General features: G+C 45.8%; 1 protein-coding gene across 7 annotated transcripts in view; it reads right to left on the bottom strand.

Moving 5' to 3' along the window:
• Positions 1–21518, bottom strand: part of COBL (cordon-bleu WH2 repeat protein) — an 890550-nt gene that overhangs the window by 541147 nt on the left and 327885 nt on the right. For all 7 annotated transcript variants that reach the window (XM_069216764.1, XM_069216715.1, XM_069216757.1 and 4 more), the window contains one exon: positions 6753–6956. In XM_069216764.1, the coding sequence (XP_069072865.1) occupies positions 6753–6956 (204 nt within the window). The remainder of the gene's footprint in view (positions 1–6752; positions 6957–21518) is intronic.

The following is a 21518-nucleotide window of genomic DNA, read 5'->3' as shown; positions in this document are numbered from 1 at the left end:
CAAATGGAATTTTTAGAAACTGGAGACAGCATTTAAATGAAGCCCTCCAAAATTTGAATAATAGACCTTTGACAAATGCAGAGACCCCTTTAATGTGAATGTTGATCCCAGCTTTACAGATACAAGCCTGGGTAGCAACCAACACCATCATGTCTTGGGAAATAAAACCAGGAGCCTTAGCTCCTTAACGAGCCACAACAGAATTTACAGGTCTTGATTTACATGCTTTGAATATATACAGACTGAAACCAAGAGACATGGCACTTCTTGAAACAAGTGTTGAAATACAGATTCCCATGGAGCATTTCCGATTGATTGCTCCCCGATCTGGGTTGGCACTCAAAAGTATGCAGGTCTTGGGGGGACTGAGCGATGCAGACTAACAAAGAGAGCTTAAGGTTATCCTTTTGAATAGTGGAGACACTGACTTGTTACTACAACCTGGAGAAAGAATTGCACATATCATAATTATTCCAGTGTATGGATGAATTGTTAAAACAGTGCATGGGGAGGAAGCTTTTGGCTCAACTGACAAAAACCCTGGTGCTAAGGTGTGGGTAGAATTCCCAAATCGTCCTCCTGACACAGCAGAAGTTATAGCCAAGGGCAGGGATAACATATTGATAGTCATGAAACCAGAACAGGACAACTGGGAACATGTACCAGCTGATAAATGTTATTTGCAAAAATGATCACACTTGTTTCTTTTACAGATCATACTGCGAGGTGTCTTTGTGCCGCTTGTACCATCTGGTCAGTATTTGGGAGTGTGCGTGTGGGGTCGGGAGGGATTGAAAGCCCCCAGCTCCAAAGTGATTGACCAACCACTCCCAATCGACACCCTTACTGCATCAGACTGACAATGTTTGGATCTATCTTGCACAAGCCGTGCTCAGCATATCGGATTTCTGCATGACGAATATGAAAAGTACCGTTGATGTTATCTCCACTTGCTTGGTCGCCATACCAACTCCTGCCAGTGTTTTGCTGCAAATCCTTAGTGCCACCAACAAAGATAGAGCAGTTTAAGAAAGTGACAGGTTGTCACACTTTACATAAATGAGTACTGCAGGTTTTGCCAAGAGGTAACGGAGTCACACTTTACATTATATGAGTACTGCAGGTTTTGCCAAGAGGTAACAGATGAAAAATGGGACAACCTGACCAATGCGATTACTTACAATATTACTACCAGTGATGATAACTGCTACAACTTAACTTGTGATACTTACAAAATCAGAAAATGTGCTCAAATGAGCCTTAAAGCAACAACCAGGTCTCCTCAACAGATCCCGTGGGAACAACGAGTACTGTGTCAGCATAGAGACGATAAAACGTGTAAAAATATGAATAATTGCATGTCTTGCCAACACATCGTGACTGCTGCTAGTCACATCAAGCATGTTAAACTACCAGTGGGGTGGTTGTTCTCTTGTGGAAATATCACTTACACATACATTCCTGCCAATATAACGGGTGGACCGTGTGCTTTCATGCGGTTAGGACTCATGATGTTCCCATTTCACTCTGCACATACTCGCTAACCATGGGAAACAGTTCAATTAAGCGGAGACTGTGACTCTGAAATTCAGTTATTTGTCTAAATCAGAATATGTGAGCTTAAGTATTTCCACTGTAGGAGTCCCAGGAATAGCTGTAGATAATACTTGAGTTGTTAACAAAGTAGCATGTTTGATAGTTAAAAACCTTAACCGCACCTCTATCGCTCTCTCTGAACTATTACTTGATATACGAGGCACTATAAAAATTGCATTGCAAAACAGGGCAGCCATTGACTACTTGCTTTAGAAGCATGATCATGGCTGCTCAGAATTTGATGGTATGTGCTGTTTTAACCTGTCAGACCACTCTAAATCTATCCAGTCTCATATTGACGCTTTACATAAATTGATGAAAGGAGTAAGACAAGATGTTGACAAAGGGTGGTGGGATTGGTTATTTAGCTGGTTGCCTGATTTAGGGCAATTACATAGTATGTTAGGTGGAGTACTCATAGTGATTTGTATTATAATAATGCTATGTTGCTGTGTACAATGTATACCTAATCTACTTACAGTATTTAGACTGAAAAGGGTTTCTTTTAGACCAGTATGTTATATGAGTCACCTGTCAAAGGGTAAGTGTAATGCTATCGGTATTTAACCAGCGACTCCCTCATGACCACTGACTCCATTTTGTGCTCAGCTTAACTTCAAATGCCATCACATCGGTGTTGCAGGTATTTTTCCATGCACAGCTTGTTTTCTACACTGAATGTGTTTTTGTTCTTCTCACCAGAGCTGGGAACATATTGTGGGGAATGTGGAGGAGATAAGAGTGTACCAAGATGAGAATGTTTACAGCAGAGAAAGGTACGGCTCTGTCTCGAGAATGCGTATTGGGGTCTGGCCAGCTTTTTTGCATGTTTTCAACACATACCAAGTACAGCCAGCACTTGAATTTCACAACTTACTTGAAGGGAGGGGAAAGGTTACCAGAATCTTCCTCTTGGGTTTGTTTAAGATATATAAGGTGGGGGATGCTTGGCGCTGAGACAGAAGGAACTCATTTTGAGGGTGGATGCACTACTCAAAAAACAAATCCCATTAGGGAGTGTTTCTCCTGTTTCAGCTGTCCAGGGTTCCACAACTTGACATTGGCAAGGGTGATGTTGGTTTGGATCCTCATGGTGATGCATTTTAATTCTTAATTATGTAGCTTTGCTGTGTGCATACATAAATATATATATATTCGCTGCATACATATTCATTGTTGATGTATTGCACTTTTTCTGCATATCATTGCTTAACTGCTGTGATTATTTTTGTATCTACATGTGTTTTAGTGCATTCAAGTTAAATGTTCATGTTAATATTTTTGTGTGTCTTTGTTTGGGATCTGGGAAATGCCTTAATATATTTACTACTCAGACAAAGAGTGCTGCATTCTTTGCATTCTTTAGCTTCGTTTCCTCTTAGTTTGAAGGTAAGCTGAACAGTTGGTTAGCTTGGGTGGTGGTCCTAGTTCCAAGGGCCACCAGGAGTCACTCCAAAGGGTGGTGTTGTTGCCAAAGATCAGCACTTCTGTTTTGTCCATGTTGAGCTTCAGGCAGTTGCCCTTCATCCGTTTGGTTGCGCTTGTCATGCACCTGTGGAGTTGAATCTTGTGTTGGCGGGATCTTCTGAGAGCGAGAGGATGAGCTGGGTTTCGTCTGCGTCAAATATGATGTTTGGTCCGTAGGACCTGATGATGTTGGCCAAGTGAGTCAAGTAGGTGCTGAAGAGGGCGGGGGTGAGGGAGGATACTTGAGGGACACTGCAGCTGATGTCCTTGGGTTCGGAGGTGAATGGAGGTAGATGGACCTTCTGTGTTCTTCCAGTGAGGAAACAGGCGATCAACTTGAAGGCATTTCCTTGGATAACAATGTGATGCAGTCTTCCAATCAGGGTGTGATGAAATATGGTCAAAGAGGATGAGAGCCGCTGCTTCTCCCTGGTTGAGGAGGGCTCACATGTCATCGGCAGCTGCGATCAAGGCAATCTCAGTGCTATGGTTGGCACGAAGTCCAGATTGGGAGGTGTCCCGGAGAAGGTTCTTCTGTAGATATTTTGTGAGTTGTAGGTTGATGGTTTTACAGGACTTTGGTGGGGAAAGGTAGAAGGGAGATGGAGCGGTAGTTTTTGAGTTTGCTCGGGTCAACAGATGGTTTCTTGAGCAGTGGTTTAAATTCTGCATGTTTCCTGTCTTCAGGAAAGGTGGCTGTGGCAAGTGAGAAGCTGAAGAGGGTGGTGAGATCGCTGCTGATCCTGCGGCTTCTAAGGTTGAAAATATGGTGCAGGCAAAGGTCCATGGGGGCTCCTGAGTGAACGTGTTGTCATAGGGGGTGAATTGGTCCCAGGAGGTGAGTCGGTGGTCCATACTGATTTCAGTGGGTGTGTGATGGAAGTCTGAGGGCTTGGGCTGGGGTTCAAAGTTCTTATAGACGGTGGTGATGTTGTCATGAAAGAAGTCAGCGAGTCTGTTACATAGTTCTTGGGAGGGGGTGATGCTGTTTTCAACAGCTTCGGGGTTGGTACTCTCTTTGCTGTGGTTGGAACTGGACTTGTTGCGGTCGGCTAGGGCTTTCCTCTATGTCTCTCTCTCAGTAGCCTGTGGTAGAGGTTGAGGGACATCTTGAAGGTGATCCTGTCTGAGGTGTCCTTGCTTATGCACCATCTTCTTTCCAGTTACTTGCAGTGGCATTTTGCTGTTCTCAGTTCTTTGGTGTACCATCTTATCTGCTTGGTGGATCTCCTCTGTCTGCTGGTTACGATGGGAGTGATGATGTCAACACAGTTGGTGATTCAGAAGTTGAAGTCTTTGACAGTTTGATCCAGGTTTGATGCAGTGTTAGGGCATGTTGTGTTTAGGGTGTCAGCACATTGGCTCTCTGATATTTTGATCCTGCTGTGCTGGGGAGACTGGGTTTCTGCGAGGTAGAGGTATGGGACTGGACATGTTGAGGCGTACAATGGGGTGGTCAGTCCAGGTGAGTTTGTTGACGTAGCTGCACTTGACCCTGTTGATGGAGGTGAAGATGGCATCCAGCGTGTGTCCTGCATTGTAGGTAGGGTCAGTGACGAGTTGGGTGAGTTGGATGTTATTCATGCTGCTGAGGAGGCTGACGGTGTTGGTGTCGTTAAGGTCATCAAGTTGGAAATTCAGATCTCTGAGGAAGATGTAGTCTTTGGAGTCAATGGTGAGAGTGGTGATGAAGTGGGTGATGACAGTGCAGAAGCTCGGGAGTGGTCCAGGTGATCTGTAGGCGAGAGTGCCTCTGATAGCGGGTTTTCCGTCTGTTTGGAGTTTGAAGTTGAAGTGTTCCATGGTCTGAATGGTGACTTCTGTCTCAGCGGTGCAGTGGATGCTTTCTGTGTGGATGATGGTGATCCCTCCTCCAAGATTGTTGGTGTGGTATCAGTGTGTGATCTTGTATCCATCAGGTGTTGCTGTGGCGATGTCAGGAATGGACACGGGTGTGAGTAAGGTCTCAGTGAGGACGATGTCAGGGGGAGGGTGGTAATGAGCTCCCAGAGCTCGGTGGCATGTTTACAAGGCGAGCATGTGCTGAGGAAGAGGCAGGCGTAGGTGTGTTGTGTTGGTTGGTCCACATGGTGGTGGATGGCGTGTTGGTGAGCGATCTGATGATGCACAAGAAGGAGCAGTGGATGCAGGACAAAGGTCCTAATGTAGATTGATGGGAGGTGCAACATCAGCGGTTGTCGTCGCATCTGTGGTTCAGGGCTCCGAGTTCGGCGGCAGTGTAGCTGTAGGGTCTAGGGGAACCTGTGTTCCTGACACTGGGTGCGGTCCAGGCGCAAACGGGCACAGACGGATTTCCCTTTGGTGTGCCAGTGGAGCAGCCGCACTGCAGCCTCGATTAAGTAGGTCCTGGTAGGTGAGAAGGCACTAAGAGGCAGTGGGTGGGGGTGGGGAGGCAGGAAACAGACAGCAGCAAAACAAGCAGGAGAAAAAAGAGGGAGATAAACGAGGGGAAAGGACGGAGTAAAAGCAGGGAGAAAAAGGATGGAAAAACGAGGCAAATGAAAGCTTAAAAGGAAAAGCCATTCAGGCAAAGGAAAAAAAGGTACAAAAGGCAAAGACCAGAAGAAGGAAAAAAAGAAGTAAAAGGAAGGCAAGAATCTGGCTGATTAGGGGACAACAGCGAGAGAGGGAGATGGGCTTAGGACCTGGAAATGTAATAATTTTCCTGTTTTTTCCCATAGGGAGGTCCTCGCCACAGTGGTGGAGGGCTCCATGTACCTCTGCAAAGGCACTTATATATCCTGTTGTAGGAGACTCCTTCCCCTGATTTCAGGGGGGAGTGGGGGGGGTGGCGGTAGACATGTAAGTCTGCACCTAGGTGTAAATCTACACTAGGAAATGGTAAATAGCAACAAAGTGTGCAATGTACAGTTCTGCCTACGTGCAATAGTAAACATACATGTGAGTAAATATACATGGGTTTATTTCCCTTTGTGAATTATTCCCATAGTGTTTAAGGATTGCATTATCACTATTACTAGTAATTGTACCTATCAATAGTTTAGATAGTATAAACTACATCCCACATCACTATATGTGTGCACGCACACATGCATAGTTACAAATGAGATGTCTCACTCTTCAATCTCTAAGGGTGTGCATGAGGGCACATACACACACTTACAAAGCTGCCTGGGTGCTGCAAAGAAACAGCCAGCCTCACTCCCCTCTCCCCGAAGACCACGTGCAAAGGTGCAGTGACACAGAACCAGGCAGTGTGGCTGTTGCAGCACAGGCTAGCTCTGTGCCAAGGTAAACCAAGCATGTCTTGGACGAGTGGAGAAATCATGAATGTGTTACAAGAGATTGTATCTAATAATTTTACAGTCATACATGTGAGGAGAGAATAATCAGGTGAAGTTTTACATAGCGTTCCGCGCAAAATCGTTATTTTCTAAACACTGCAAAACACTGCAATCCAGATTTGAACAATCTAACTTTTTAGCAGGGCTCTGCTCTTGCTACTGTCAACTATTGCTAATGTCTAACAAATACAAATGTCCACAATTGTGCAAATGTACTATACTTTTTTTTGCGGAGCTAGCATAAATCTCTACAAACATAAATCACCATTTGCAAATCACTGCAAAGAACAATTAACATATGAACAAAAATTACAGTTCCTGAATGTGCCAACAGGCCCAAGAAAGGCGTGGAATTGTACCTACCTCCCTTCTACAGTGGCTGTATTTTCAGCACCGGATGGCAAAATTATTGTCACCGCCACCTTCCTATTCAGCATATTCTCTTTCACTTCCTCGGGGCTCTGGTCTCCTGCCATCCTGGCATCTATGCTTGATTTTCGTTCCTCCTGGCTCTTATGGGAAGCAGGTGGGACTGGTGGCGGGGGGGCCCGTGCCTTCATCCTTCTTCTGTAAAGAGAAAGAGGAGTATGTTAGTGCACCTACATATAATGCCTGTGAATTATTTTTGGAATAGCATCTTTCACAACCAAACAGTTTGCTAAGAAGAGTGTCAGTGAAGTGCTTGATTAGATTGACATGCAGTGGAATGGAAGATCTTTAAGGTGGAATCATGCCTATTAGAGGACAAAGAAAATTAGACAAGTGTAAATCGTGTTGGCCCTATCTATTTTTTAACAATTTTGAATAAAACCTTGGGTAGATACCGATAATAGTATATAAATTCGTAGGGATGAGCATATATTAACTGAAATCACAAGATTTGATTGACTTAATGATTATAACCAAGGAGCAACACAACATTAAATCAGTGCTCCAGCCTCCATTTACTGTTTATATTGAAAGAGCAGCTTTCGATAGATGCCTCAATTCCTAGAAAACAAACACTTGCTTTCAGAATATTAAACAGGATTCTGCCCAAGAAAAGACTCAGAATCTGCTCTAATCACTATTTGGGATGACTTGAAAATTACACTAAACAAAAATGGCGTAGGAGCACTGCATCAGCTGGATCTCTCTGAAGTTTTCGACACAGTTCACCATTAAGTCTTAATTCTCAGGCTCACAACAGTATGATTTAACTCTTGATTGGATCTTCTCCTAACTTCAAGACAAGGCTAATATAATATATATGGTCAACTTCTCCTCAACACCTCACTAAATAAGGATCTATTATCATTTTTAACGCATCAATGAAATCATTACCAGAGCTAATCAGTGAATTTGACCTTACCTGCTACAGGTACAGAGAAGACATACAAATAATACCCAAAATAGAAAACCCCTAAAACATACAAATCTCTAAACTCAAAATCTGGCTCAAAGATGTAGACCAATGTATGAAATGGAACTGTCTAAAACTAAATCCAAAATGTATAAAAACTCAAAATACACACTTGTGAAGACTGGAAAAGTTATGATCCATCATCATCCAGGACAGACAATTTAGGACCACCGTCAAAAACATCAAAAGAAGCATGAAACCTTTGAATTATTATAGACTATGTTCTCTCAGTGAATGCTCAATGGACAAACCAACCAAATCGGCCTTCTACAATATGAAAAGATTTTGTCACATTTTTCTCCATCTTGGCTTTTCAAAAAAAAGTTTCAAAAAACAACACCACTCATTCTCTGAAGAGTTAATTATGCAAATGGACTGTATCATAAGATTTCTCTCTCAACCATGATATGCCTCCATACAATGCAAAACTCTTTGCAAAATTACTTATACTTCTAAAGCTATGACTCAGACTTCTCTGAAGCCTCTCTCCTGGTTATCAGTCACTAGTAGATCTTCATTCAAACTATTTTGTGCATCACTCACAAAGCAATACACAATACGTTTCCACAATGTATTTGGAGTTAAAAAAACACCAAATGCCCCCAACCTAGGAATTTACACTGTAGAATAATGACACTGCCAATCACTCCACCATACAGAAAGAAAACACCTGGTGGGGTCACCTTCTCTCTACATGTTGCCAAACTATGAAATTCCCTCCCATCAAAAACAAAAGCCACTGACAACCATTTGGAAATTAGAAAAATGATTAAGAACTCGGCATTCCCAACCTGCCCATCACAGATCTCCTGAGGCACCATCATCTACACAACAGAAGACACAGCAACCACAAATCCTCCTCTGCCTACAATCATAAGCTCAGGCCAACTTGTCAAGATCGTATGCAAGAACTCAGTCAACCCAACCTGCTGAAAGGTTGTTCTCTCACCAAGTCCCTGTATTATTAATTAACCCTGCAAAAAACAAAAATAATTTTGACTTATGGCCATAAAATATCTACAGTACTCTGCATAACCTGTTCCCTGTTTTCGACTCCTATTCCAAACTACATGGCCTTATTCGCCCCCTCACAAAGCTGCTTAAACTCTGGCATACTTTTCTATATGAACATGAGTTAATTGTACGTGTCTCAAGAAATAGCCTTTCACAACGAATGGTAGTCATTTACCTTCAACTTTTCAGTATTCTTGTCTTCCTCTGGTCTTACTAGTCACCTCATCAAACATTTGCAAGAACTAACTAACCCATCTCACTGTTAGTGTTCTCATCTAACTCCCTAGTGGGATATTCCTCTATGCTAAATATTCACCCCAAAATTAGTTTGCACAAGATAACATACATTCACCCACTACTAGTAACAGCTTTTAACTAAGTCTGATTCCACCGCAAACAATCTGGTGTGATGCATGCAAGGGTTTCTGCTGAAAACACAAGACTAAACTCACTAACCAAAAACCACTACATTAGCCATGCCTTTGGATTCCCGAGCGGGGTGCTTTGTGCTACAGAGCACTTGCCTCATAAGAGGTAATAAGCACTACATAAATGTAATTACAATATAATACAATGCTTCACAAAAACAATACCTGTATACTACGGGTGCATTCAGACGTACTAACACCAACACCCGATTCACCAAGTACCTTCTTTTCTTTCCTTCGCTTGATCCCATTCTCAGCACTTTAGTCTCCTTCTGAATGACCGTTACCCAGTATTGGGTGTACCACCACTCAATTCACCGCAGCCCCATTAAAACAGAGATTTGTTTCTTCCTTGCTCATTTCCCCTATGCCTGTCCTTCTCCATCTTCTGTACTTTCCTACCTACTTCTCACCAGCTATCTTGGTCAGCATGCAGTTTTGTTGCCATCTTTGACACCTGGCTTTCCCTCGCTTAACAATTTTGTTCTCCTGTGTCCTCTTGCATGTACTACCTTTATCATCTCCAGAAAATGTCCTTGCTTCACACTTTTAAAGCTTCTAAAATGTTCATCTCTTATCTGGTTATGGCCCACATTCACTATTGCTGCTCCAGTATTGTCTGGCTTCCGTTTATTCAATCTGTAACTGATAAATGTGTCTTCTCTTCAGCTATCAATTAGAGCCTCTGTTATCATCTCCTAATGCTCTATGGCGACTTCCATTTCTCTCCTACCTGTTATTTAATTTCTTGTGTTTTACTTTTATATGTTTTCACCTCTTGTTCAGTCATTTCTCTAAATTGCACTACACAATGTGTCGCTCTATTTCTCAAATTCTTCAAGTTGCTCCTCATCCCCCTTCCGTGACCAATCCCATTTTTGTGCCTTCTCCCTGTTTGCCTTCAAACATTGGAACGCTTTTCCCTTTCCTGGGCTCTTGCCCCTTCCCTTCCTGCTTTGTGGTCTCTTTTAAAAGACCATCTTATGCCTCTCGTCTGACTGTTTAAATCTATATTTTCAGTAACTGAATGTATACCATGGGCCTGATTTATAAAGAATATGCTATAAGTATATGTCACTTACTTAGTAATTCTGGCTTATGCCTGAATTGCAGGAGTAAGCCATGAGTACTTTTTGTATACTCCTGAAGTACAAAAGTAGGACAGGAGGACTAAAAGAGTAAGTTACAAGGAACCCTTTGTGAATCAGGCCCAAAGTCTTTCATGCATTACCATAGTTAAGGGCTTAGGCAAAAGATTTATATAAATTCATCAAAATTAAGAATAAGCATAGTGAAAATTGTTTAACGATGTCCAGTAAAATAAAGGGAAAATCAGCAAAAGTCTAGATGTTTCTCCTTTGAATAATAAGACCCAATACAAGAATTTACTTCTGATGTATTTCAGCACCATCTGCACAGTATTTCCAAAAGTTAAAAGAGGTTACATACGTTTTACATGAATTGTTTTTAAAGTAGCATCTTCTGGTCCTTCCAGAATCTTAGCATGTGCTCAAATGGCTAGTTATACATGTGAAATGTGTCATCCCACATCTTGGTTTGACATAAGGACAGTCTTTATTTTAACATTCATTACTTTTTCAGAGGGATTGTTCCCAGGTGGCATAGGCTTTTCACTTGTAAATCCTGTTGTGAAAGGCTGATCTGAGGGTGTGGAAACATGTACATCTACACCCAGGTGCAAATCCACACTCAGAAATGGAATAGTGACAAGCAAAAAAGTGTAGCATTACAACTAAATATAAACTTGTATATTTACTTTGTGAATCAGGTCCAGCGAGGTTAAAATTAACAATTTAAAACGTCATCCTTAAAAAGAATCTCTACTTGGAATAAAAAAAATGACCACCATTTCAGAGACATGGAGCGCTCTATAGCTCTGTCCAATTTAGATGGTCAGGGAGTAAAAAAAAGAAAATAAATTAGAACTTTTTTAAGCCTAGACTGTAAACATAATAGTGCACAAATAGAGAGGTGTAAGTAAACAAACAGCGCATTAAAGTGCCCTATATATGAACTAGTGTCCTACTGTGTACATTAGTGTAACGTGTACAATGCTATAAACCCATGGGATAACCAACAGCAACGTTATTTTACATATGAATAGCAGGTTTGGCTCTACATACATGTGCCACAGACAATTTCTGTTATTTTGTAGCAGTTGGGTACTATACAGGAAAGCACGGTGTACCCTATTTTGCATTTATTTATTTCAGAGCGTAGAAGTTAATTTAGGGTAAAATGAAGGAAGTCAGAGTCAGCTCAGGGGAGGTGGCAAAGAGCACGTGCCGTGGTGCCATCCAAACATTACAACATTAACACATGGGACAACTGACCAATGAGCTAACCCGTGTGCCTTGAAGCAACTGCTTGCATTACTTTTCAGATTTAAAATTTCAAACAACACTTTTCTCATACTAAACTTTGCTTGGAGCAAAATATTTAACTAGCAATAAAGTAAAAGTACACAACGTGTGATTAGTTGTATGCCACTAAATCGAGGTTGACAAAATCGACCTACAAAATTATCTTAACTTACATCAATCAGTACTTCATCAAAAATTTAAAATGGGTCTTGTTTCTGCTTAACACGTTATCAGAGTTGGGCACCTTGTGAAAGAATGCGATGCTGACCGAGAAATGTGTTTGAAAAAAAATACTCGTCACGAAATAGTTCGCAAATGATAATATACACTTATTCGCAAATAAATCTAGCAAAAGAAAATCTACATTTAAAAAAATGTATAAACGTATAAACCGCGCGCATATTGCTTTGCTTTCGGGGCTGGGTTGAATTAAATTAAGAAACAAGATTATCTGAGACTCCTCCCAAGTGGTTTCAGAAGCCTCCACCAGCCTCGCTTACACAACTGTGAGGGCCACCCTCACAGACACACATCGCCACTGCTGCCAGTGCTCTAGCCACACCACTACCGCATTCACACGTGACTTGCTTTCACCAGTCCTCGCACCACTTTCCACCTCATCTTTCGCCCAAGGCGGTGATAATGACTTCTTTGATGACTTTTCACTCAGCGCCATTTTCAAGCACAGTAACATGTACCTTGGAGCATTCCCTTAAGTACCTCACACTTATAATATTTTAGGTGATTTCTAACTCAAAATACAAAACCTTTGTAACAATCTCAGCCCCAGCCTCTCTTTTCTGCCAAACACCTTTCCCCATAGACTGAAACAATCACCTCTCCTTACACTGCTACAAAAGACAACCCAAGCCCTCCAAGATCACCTTCAGATCTTTCACAAACGTCCCCCCGACCCTTTTGAAAAAGTCTTAACTGCTCTTTCCCCAACCCATCATTTGGCATGGACACTCTCTTTGATAGCCTCAACTCCACCCTCAGACACTCACTGGCACTCAGACTAAGAAGGTCAAACCGAAATCCAACATCCAAGACTTCAACATCTTCAGGGGCCTTATAGGAAAGCTCTACACCCTGTTAATCATCTCATTCTCAAAAGCCAAATGCACCAGCAGCAAAACGTCCATCACAAGGCATTTGGGGCCATATTTATACTTTTTGACGCAAAACTGCGCTAACGCAGTTTTGCGGCAAAAAAATTAGCACCGGCTAACGCCATTCTGAAGCGCCATGCGGGCGCCGTATTTATTCAATGACGTTAGCCGGCGTTAGCCGCCGGCGCTGTCTGGTGTGCGTTAAAAAAAACGACGTACACCAGGCAGCGCCGGCGTAGGGGGAAAATGGCATATGGGCGTCCACAAATGGTGCAAGTCAGGCTGAGGCAAAAAAATCGCCACAACCCGATTTGCGCCATTTTTTTACGACGCCCATCCCCCATTGAAATGACTCCTGTCTTAGCAAAGACAGGAGTCATGACCCCTTGCCCAATGGCCATGCCCAGGGGACTTCTGTCCCCTGGGCATGGTCATTGGGCATACTGGCATGTAGGGGGGTACAAATCAGGCCCCCCTATGCCACAATTTTTTTTAAAAAAAAATACTTACCTGGACTTACCTTAATGTCCCTGGGGTGGGTCCCTCCATCCTTGGGTGTCCTCCTGGGGTGGGCAAGGGTGGCAGGGGGTGTCCCTGGGGGCAGGGGAGGACACCTCTGGGCTCATTCTGAGCCCACAGGTCCCTTAACGCCTGCCCTGACCCAGGCGCTAAAATCCGGCGCAAATGCGGGTTTTTTAGACCCGTCCACTCCCGGGCGTCATTTTTGCCCGGGAGTTTAAATACGACACATATGCATCGGAGTCATTTTTTAAGACGGGAACGCCTACCTTGCATATCATTAACGCAAGGAAGGTGTTCCCGCAAAAAAATGACGCTAACTCCATGAACTTTGGCGCTAGACGCGTCTAACGCCAAAGTATAAATATGGAGTTAGTTTTGCATAAAATTTGCGTCGAAAAAAACGACGCAAATTCGGCGCAAACGGAGTATAAATATGCCCCTTGGAGCGCAAACTGACACAACCTATCCCCTCTGATAAATGAGGAATCGAAACCCATCTGTTACAGGAAAGCCGTAACACTGGCTGCTGGACACAAAGACAACAGGCCTCATCAGCTACCATCCCTCCACTCAGATATCGCTCCTAGTTCTTCTTGAAAAGTTTTCAATAAGTTTGACCACCACGTCCTTCTTAACATCCTCTCCACCTACACAGTATTACCAAGGCTCCCCTCAATGGGTTTAATTCATTTCATGTAAATACACAACTTGTTAATATGGTTTCATCAAATCCCACCACAACCTGACAAATATTTGGTCTGTAAGGTATTATTCTTGAAACGATTTTCCATCTCTACATGAAACGTCTGTGACCCCTGTTGGAGGAGCAAATCATCAACTTACAACAATAGGTGGACTACATAGTTATACCTAAAGGTAACGTTGACAGCTGACATAAAGCACTTAAAATACTGCCTGAACATAATGCATTATGAACATCATGCATTCGGCAATGTCTACATTCATCTCAAACTCATATCCACAAAAATATAGTTATTTCACATCAGTGGTGGCAAGCACCACTTCCAACTTGCTGCCAGCATCACAAAATACAGACTGAGGGCTTCACGCTAAATCTGTGCCTTTCATATAAATCCTCTGTGAAAATGAAATCCCAACCGGCCTAACACCACCTAATTGTCCTTCGTGTGTTGGACCAAACATTTCCTACGCATTCGCATTTTTCCACTCCACAGTGCAGGCACGTGTTCTTTTATACACTGACATAGCAGCGCCTAGCTCACTAGACATACAGAATCCATCCTTTTATTCTGATGGTATGTCTCATCAAAGCCAACAAAGATTTGACCACATAATGCTATTCAATGCCTTCATCAGCTCCTCCTTTCAGCTCACTTCAAGTTCAAATCTCTAGGCATCATTTCCAAAGCTAACCACACCTGAAAACTAGTCTACTGAGCTGAAAGGCCCTCCTTCTGTAGCTGCTCATTGTCACTGACATCATGAAACTCAAGAAACTGGAGATCCCAGAGTCAATCAAAGAAACAAGAAGACTAGCCTTCTCGTATGCACCCAACCTGCAAAACCACCCCTGTCTTGATCTGACAGTTGTGACTTGACTCTTGAAATTCATTTAAAGGGGCATGGTCTGGCCACAAACGAAGATGGCCGCCTAGGACTGGGCGTCTGCAAGGGTTTGGGCTCTGATTGGGGACGAGGGGTGCCCCGGGTGTAGCAAACCTCGTCTTTTTGGCCCAGGATCTCCCCCCTTGCAAAGGAGGTTGTTATAAATGGAGCCGTTGCCGGGGCGCATAGCCCTTTGATGTGGGAGAGAGGCCCGAAGTGAGGGCTTGCCGGAAGACGGTAAACTGCGGCCCACAACAAGCTCGGGGCATGGCCGCAGGGAACGGACCGGCTGCGCATGCGAGGGGTGTCGGAGACGGGGAAGCTCCGTATCCATGCCTCGGAGCCCCGAGGGATGCGGCCGCTAGAGTGGGCCGGCCACGACATCGGCGGGAGGCGTCCACAGAGGAGGCACCTCGAGCTATGGCCTCTGCCGGGAGCGAGGAGCATTAAGAGGGCCTGACGAGGAAATTATGCACTGTGGACTGCAGCAAAACCAGGACGAGGCCACTACAATGCTCGGGCTGTGCGCGTGTGAGGGGTGCAGGAAGCACAGAGGTTCTGTGTCCGCAGGCTGGAGCTCTGGGGGACCCTGGTAGACCCTGAGAGTACCTGACGACTTGGGTGGCGTGTGAGTAGCGCTAAACAGGACCAGAGAGGAGGCAAGGGGAGGAGCCACCCCCCACGAAGGACAGCTGGCCTCAGACGCATGCAAGTGAGTGGGGCGCTGGCCACGATGGAGTGGTGGGGCCATGGCGTGGCGGGGGAGTACCAGTTCTGCTGTTGACCACCCGGACCACCACCTGAGAGCCCAACAGTAGCTTTTGTGAGACGGGTGGAGCGCAAACAAGCCTGAAGACGCCCGGAAAGGGAGAGCCGGTAGACCAGCTTGAAGCTATCACTTAAACCCGGAGGAGAGAAGAGGTAACAGGGGGGGCTTTAATATAATATAAAGGACTGCAGAGACACCGCCCCTGCTGCAGTATTCTTTACACCCCCCTCTCCTGCACCAGCTCCGGCGGGGTCTTCAACTGCACAGAATCACATCTAGGAGTACCGCTCCCGCCTCTCTGCTCCTCACATTCTACGTTCCTTCTGTTATCACATGACAGTGGGCTTGCAGTCGGGGTCTCCCCCCCTCCTTTGCTATCCTAGGGGATACCATATCAGCGCTCTGACGTGGCGGACCAGTGCGGGTGTGGAAGACGGGCGTAGGCGCCATTGCCCAGCGCTCAGCACTTGATCGCCTTCACTTGCACCAACTTGCTTATCTGGTCGCTGTCCCTCCAGCATCAATGGTGTGTCGATGGGACCTCCCAGCGTTTAGCCTGCTCTGAGGCCCCTTGCCCTCTACCAATGCAGCCAGACTATACGGACGAGATTCTGGATTTTGGAGAAGAGGCTTCACGTTCAGACCCCCCACATCCTCCTCTCCCACTACTCTATCTGGCCTGGACACATAGGCTAGGCTTCCAACTTATAGCCCCGGAGACCAAACCGACATCGAAACCCTGCAATGCCCGGATGGAAGTCAACGGGTAAACCCTCAGGCAAACCCGCACAACAACTACTCTTCTCGGAGGCCCTCCAACTTAACAAACTGGCACCCTCACTCGCACAATCTCCAGATATGGCCGGCACAGAGAAGCAACAACAATGGACCGCATACTCCAGGAGATCACAGCGGTCAGTAACAGACTCGAAGGAATGGCTACAGCAATAACCTCATTGAAAACAGAGTCCAAATCAACACGCTTGGACATAGCAGGTTTTCAGTCTCGTGTAACAGGATTGGAACACCGAATGGTGACCGTGGAAGCCCACGTACACACGGTCTTAGAAAAAGATCAGGAACTCGAGTTCCTCCGTAGTGAACTCATTGATTTGGAGGACAGAAGTCAGAGGGACAACATTCGTCTTTTTGGTTTTCCTGAACATACAGAAGGCACAGACACCCCCTCCTTCCTCCGCTCCATCCTTCCACAATTGACCAACACAGTCTTCGAACTGCCGCTGGAGTTCCAGAGGCCCCAAGAGGAAAGACGGAACCTCCAAACCTCGCCCGATCATTGCATGTCTCTTGAGACACAAGCAGGTCCGCAAGCTCCTGTCAGTGGCCCGAGCAAACGGACCCTTCAAAACGAACGGCTACGAAATCTGCATAACGGCGATTTCTCAAGAGAATCAACGAACGCCGGAAGGGGTTCTTGGCATTCTGCCCCAGAATGAGACAACTGGAAGTAAAATACAGCCTGTCGAACCTGCAAGACTGTGGACCACCAGGAATGGAGTATCCAAGAACTCCGACCTCCTCCTATCACCCCACCCCCCATCACAGCCCGCGTGGGCATACCCGCAGCCCGGATACTCCCCCCTTCACCCTATGGCAAGGATTCAATCCTGATGTGACCCAATCCAATCACAGAGCTATAACATGAGTGCCAAACTTCTCCCCCTTTTCACTCCCCCCAGTTCTATTTCTATTCTTATCTTTGCTTCGGCATTAAAAATCTCAACAATTGCATGTCATAGCAATCTCCCCTCCCTCTCAACTCCCTCCTCCCCTCTTAGAGACGATACACACTTCTACGGTCCCTGGTAATTCTGCCCACTCCCAAGGCCTGTCCTCCTCTGTCCCCCCATGGAAATGGGGACTGACCCTTGGCGTTCCTGCCCCCGATTGGAGCCCATTCGGCTGAGCATGGGGGCTCCATAGGTCTGGACCCTCATCCTACAGATCCGGCCCCTTGGAGTTTTGTTTATGTACTCCTCTCCTTAGCTCGCTTGATCCCTTCTACCTCTCAACCCCCCATTCTAATTCTACCCCATCTTCCGTCTATTCTCCTTCTCACCCCCTCTCTGTTTCTCCTATCCATGTCTCTTTCCTCTCTTTTCTAACCACACCCTTCTCCTTCAATCCCAGCCTCTTTCTCTATCCCTCCCCCCCACCCTCTTCTATCTCTGCACTGCTTTTCCATCACAGAGGGACATCTAACCCAAGTCACTTCCTCTCCCTTTTCTCTGTGACCCAACTTGACAGCCCCGCTGGTCTATACAGCACCTACCTCCCCCCCCCCACTTTACTGCAGTAACCTCTTTTGGCTCCACCATCATGGCCGACCCTATACCTCCTACGGCCTGCCCCCTTCGGATTGTCTCCTGGAATGTCCACGGCCTGATGCATTTTGTGAAACAGAAAAAAATACTGTCCTACCTTCAGTCCCAATGGGCCAATATTGCTTTCATCCAGGAGACGCATCTGAATAGCACTGAATCCAGTAAACTGCGGAGGGATTGGGTGGGAAAGGTACTTTTTAGCTGTTCCCTCGTTCTCCAGAGGCGGGAGGTGGCACCTCGCAGAAATGCAGAGTTGCAAGAGTTGCAATCTTGCTCCGCAAGACCCAGCCCATATCGATTATCAAAACATGGGAGGATCCCGAGGGGAGTTTTATATTCACTAAACTAAGGCTGGGAGACTCATTGATATGCGTGGGCTTAATATACGTGCCAACCGTATACAACTCCATCGTCTTCTGGCCAAAATAGAAGCAACCTGCTATGTTATAAGGGGGCTGGAATTTGACACAGGATGCAGTATTGGACAGGACGGGCCCTCTTGATGCCTGCATTAACCACAACAGAGCTCTTCTAACTGACGTGATGGCAGACGTGGGTCTGGTAGACTGCTGGAGACTCACACATCCAACCGACAAGGAATACACTTTCCTGTTGCCTGTACATGGCACCCAGTCTCGACTGGACTTTTTCTTGGTGTTGCATACTGTTGTGGCCCAAATACAGGATACTAGTATTATGGACTGTGGCCTTTCGGACCACTCCCTGATTCAACTGTCAGTACAATCTGGCTTGACGTACCCTGGCTGCAAACTCTGGCGTTTCACTGTTTCACGATATAGAACTCCCCAAGGCAAGATGCGTCTGCAGAATCATGTGTCCACCTACATGGGGGACAATGCCAGATCTGTTGCTTCCAAGAGAGTGATATGGGCAGCAGCAAAAGCGATGATTAGAGGGCAAATGATGCAAGACACGGCAATAGATAATAGAGCCAGGAAGGCTTGCCATGTGACCCTACAGGAGGATATACGTAGTCTAACGAGACAATATACCAGCCAACCATCTTTGGGTACGTGCCGTTCCTTGGAGCGTGCCCAAATGGTGCACAACGAGCTCTTCACGTCACAAGCCAAATATGCGCTACAGCGACTACAGGGACAACACTATGAGCAAGGGGAAAAGGCTGGTCGACTGCTAGAGACGCAGCTCAGGCAAAGAGAGGCTACTTTAGCTATACCAGCTATCACATCCGTGACTGGCGAGATACTCACTCGACCCCAGGACATAGTAAATGAGTTTGCAACATTCTACCAACATCTGTATACTCTGGAATCACTGTCAGACTCTGCCCATAATGAAGCATTTCTCAACACTACGGCCCTACCATGACTTTCGGATGCAGGCCGCTCTCTCCTAGAAAATGAGTTCAGCAGGACAGAAGTGGAGCACGCCATTTCCAATCTCCCTTACCACAAAGCACATGGGGAAGACGGATTCCAAGACGAATTTCACAAATGGACCGGTGACCGGGCGATAAGCGCTGTCCATGACGCACTCAATGAGGCCTGTAGCGAAGGCTCTCTTTGTGCGATTTCCAATAGAGCAACGATAGCAGTCATACCTAAACCTGGATGAGACCTGCTACTATGTGGTAGTTATCGCCCCATATCTCTCCTAAACGGGGATATCAAGAACCTTGCCAGTGTAGTGGTGGCCCGCCTGTGCAAAGTCATCCCGTCCTTGATACATCACGACCAGGTGGGATTTGTACCAGGCTGCATTTCCCGGAACCACTTGCGTACTCTTAGCCACACTCTGTGGGAAGCCAGGCATATCCCGGAAGAGGCTCTCGCCCTGTCCTTACACGCCGAGAAGGCTTTTGACCGGATCGAATGGCCCTACCTTTTTGACACCTTGTCACAATTTGGACTAGGAGACCAATTCATAGCCAATGTTTGCCAGTTATACGACCATCCTACAGCTCAGGTCAACTGTGGGGGTTTTATATCAGACCCATTTCCAACCCAAAGAGGGATGCAACAGGGATGTCCTCTCTTGCTGCTCCTGTTCCTGCTGGCAATGGAACCTCTAGCAGCAGCTATCTGCCAATCCCCACAGATCACAGGTACCCCTTAAAGGGGGAACCTCCCCAATTTACCTATACACGGATGACATGCTTCTTACCCTAACTGACCTGGCGAGATCCCTACCAGCTTTATTGCAGATCATTGATGATTTTGCATTACAATCCGGATACCGGGTGAACTGGGACAAAAGTGAAGCTTTGCCCCTCTCGTTCACAATGACCTGCAGGGTTATCAGTTTCTGTGGACCCCGCCCCTGGGAATACTTGTCAACAGGGGATTAGAACGTATGGTGCCAGACATCTTGGGCCCTCTTCTAGCACACATGAGACTAGACTTTGCAAAATGGTCACAGCTAGGCCTCTCCATGTGGGGCAGGGTATAGCAGTGAGAATGATCACACTCCAATGCTTTATCTACGTCCTAGGCACGATCCCCCTCCAAGTCCCCCTCTCGAAACTTAGACAAATAGACGCAGCACTGAGAGCCTTTGTGTGGGGCTCTACACGCCCTAGACTGACAGCGGCAAAACGTCTGGCACGTTGATCCTGTGGGGGCCTGGGGTCTCCCCTCCATTGAGCATTACTCCCTGGCTCTCTACCTATCACAACTGACATTCATGGTGCCCGGACACACGGAGCAACCACAATGGGTAGCTATGGAGAAACTCCTACTTTCCCATTCTGGCAGCCTAAACGGCCTGTACTGCATGGAACCAACACAGTCCAACCCAGCCAACCCGATGCTAGCGGCAATGCGTGCAGCCTGGTGCAGAGCACACTTTCTACTTGGTGTACACCCCTTCATCCATACCCAAGCCCTCATTTTGGGGGAATAACAACTTTAAGATCGGGGGAACTACCCCTAATTGGCCACAGTGGACCCAAGCAGGCATTCAATGCCTCGCTCAGATAGTCGATGGGGGGTACGCCCGGTCATTCGATGACCTACAAGCAAAATATAACATTCACATGAGGCAGGAATGGCCTACCTGCAACTCGCACATTGTCTCTGACAAACGCTGGGTGCAGCCCCTTGGAACCTTAAGGTCTCTCCAGTGGTCACTTATTTGAAAACATGGGGTCACCATAAAGGAGTATTGGCAGGCCTTTCCGACGTCCTAACGCGTCACCTCCACTCGCAACCCCTTCTCGAAACGTGACGCTCCAAATGGAATGTCCGTTTACAGATGGACTATTCAGTGGACGACTGAACAGGCATACTGGATGCCATAGACCGAGGAACAAGGGAAGCCCAATTGAAATTCTGTCTCTTTAAGATATTACATGATTGGTACTGGACCCCTCTGAAACTGTACAGAGCCGGACTTTTACCACATGCGAAATGCTGGAGATGTCCGGAGACTCAATGCGACTTGCTCCATATTCTATGTGAATGGCCCTCAGTCCTGCCCCTATGAAAAGTCAAAAGTCAAAGACTCCATGCTACTCCAACCGCCACTCACCCCCTCGACTATCCTCCTGCATGATCTAGATCCATTCCTCGCCCTCTCTCACCCGC

The sequence above is a fragment of the Pleurodeles waltl genome, chromosome 2_1, assembly GCF_031143425.1.
Source record: "Pleurodeles waltl isolate 20211129_DDA chromosome 2_1, aPleWal1.hap1.20221129, whole genome shotgun sequence".
Lineage (NCBI taxonomy): Eukaryota > Metazoa > Chordata > Amphibia > Caudata > Salamandridae > Pleurodeles > Pleurodeles waltl.
This window is presented reverse-complemented; position numbering and strand designations above follow the sequence as displayed.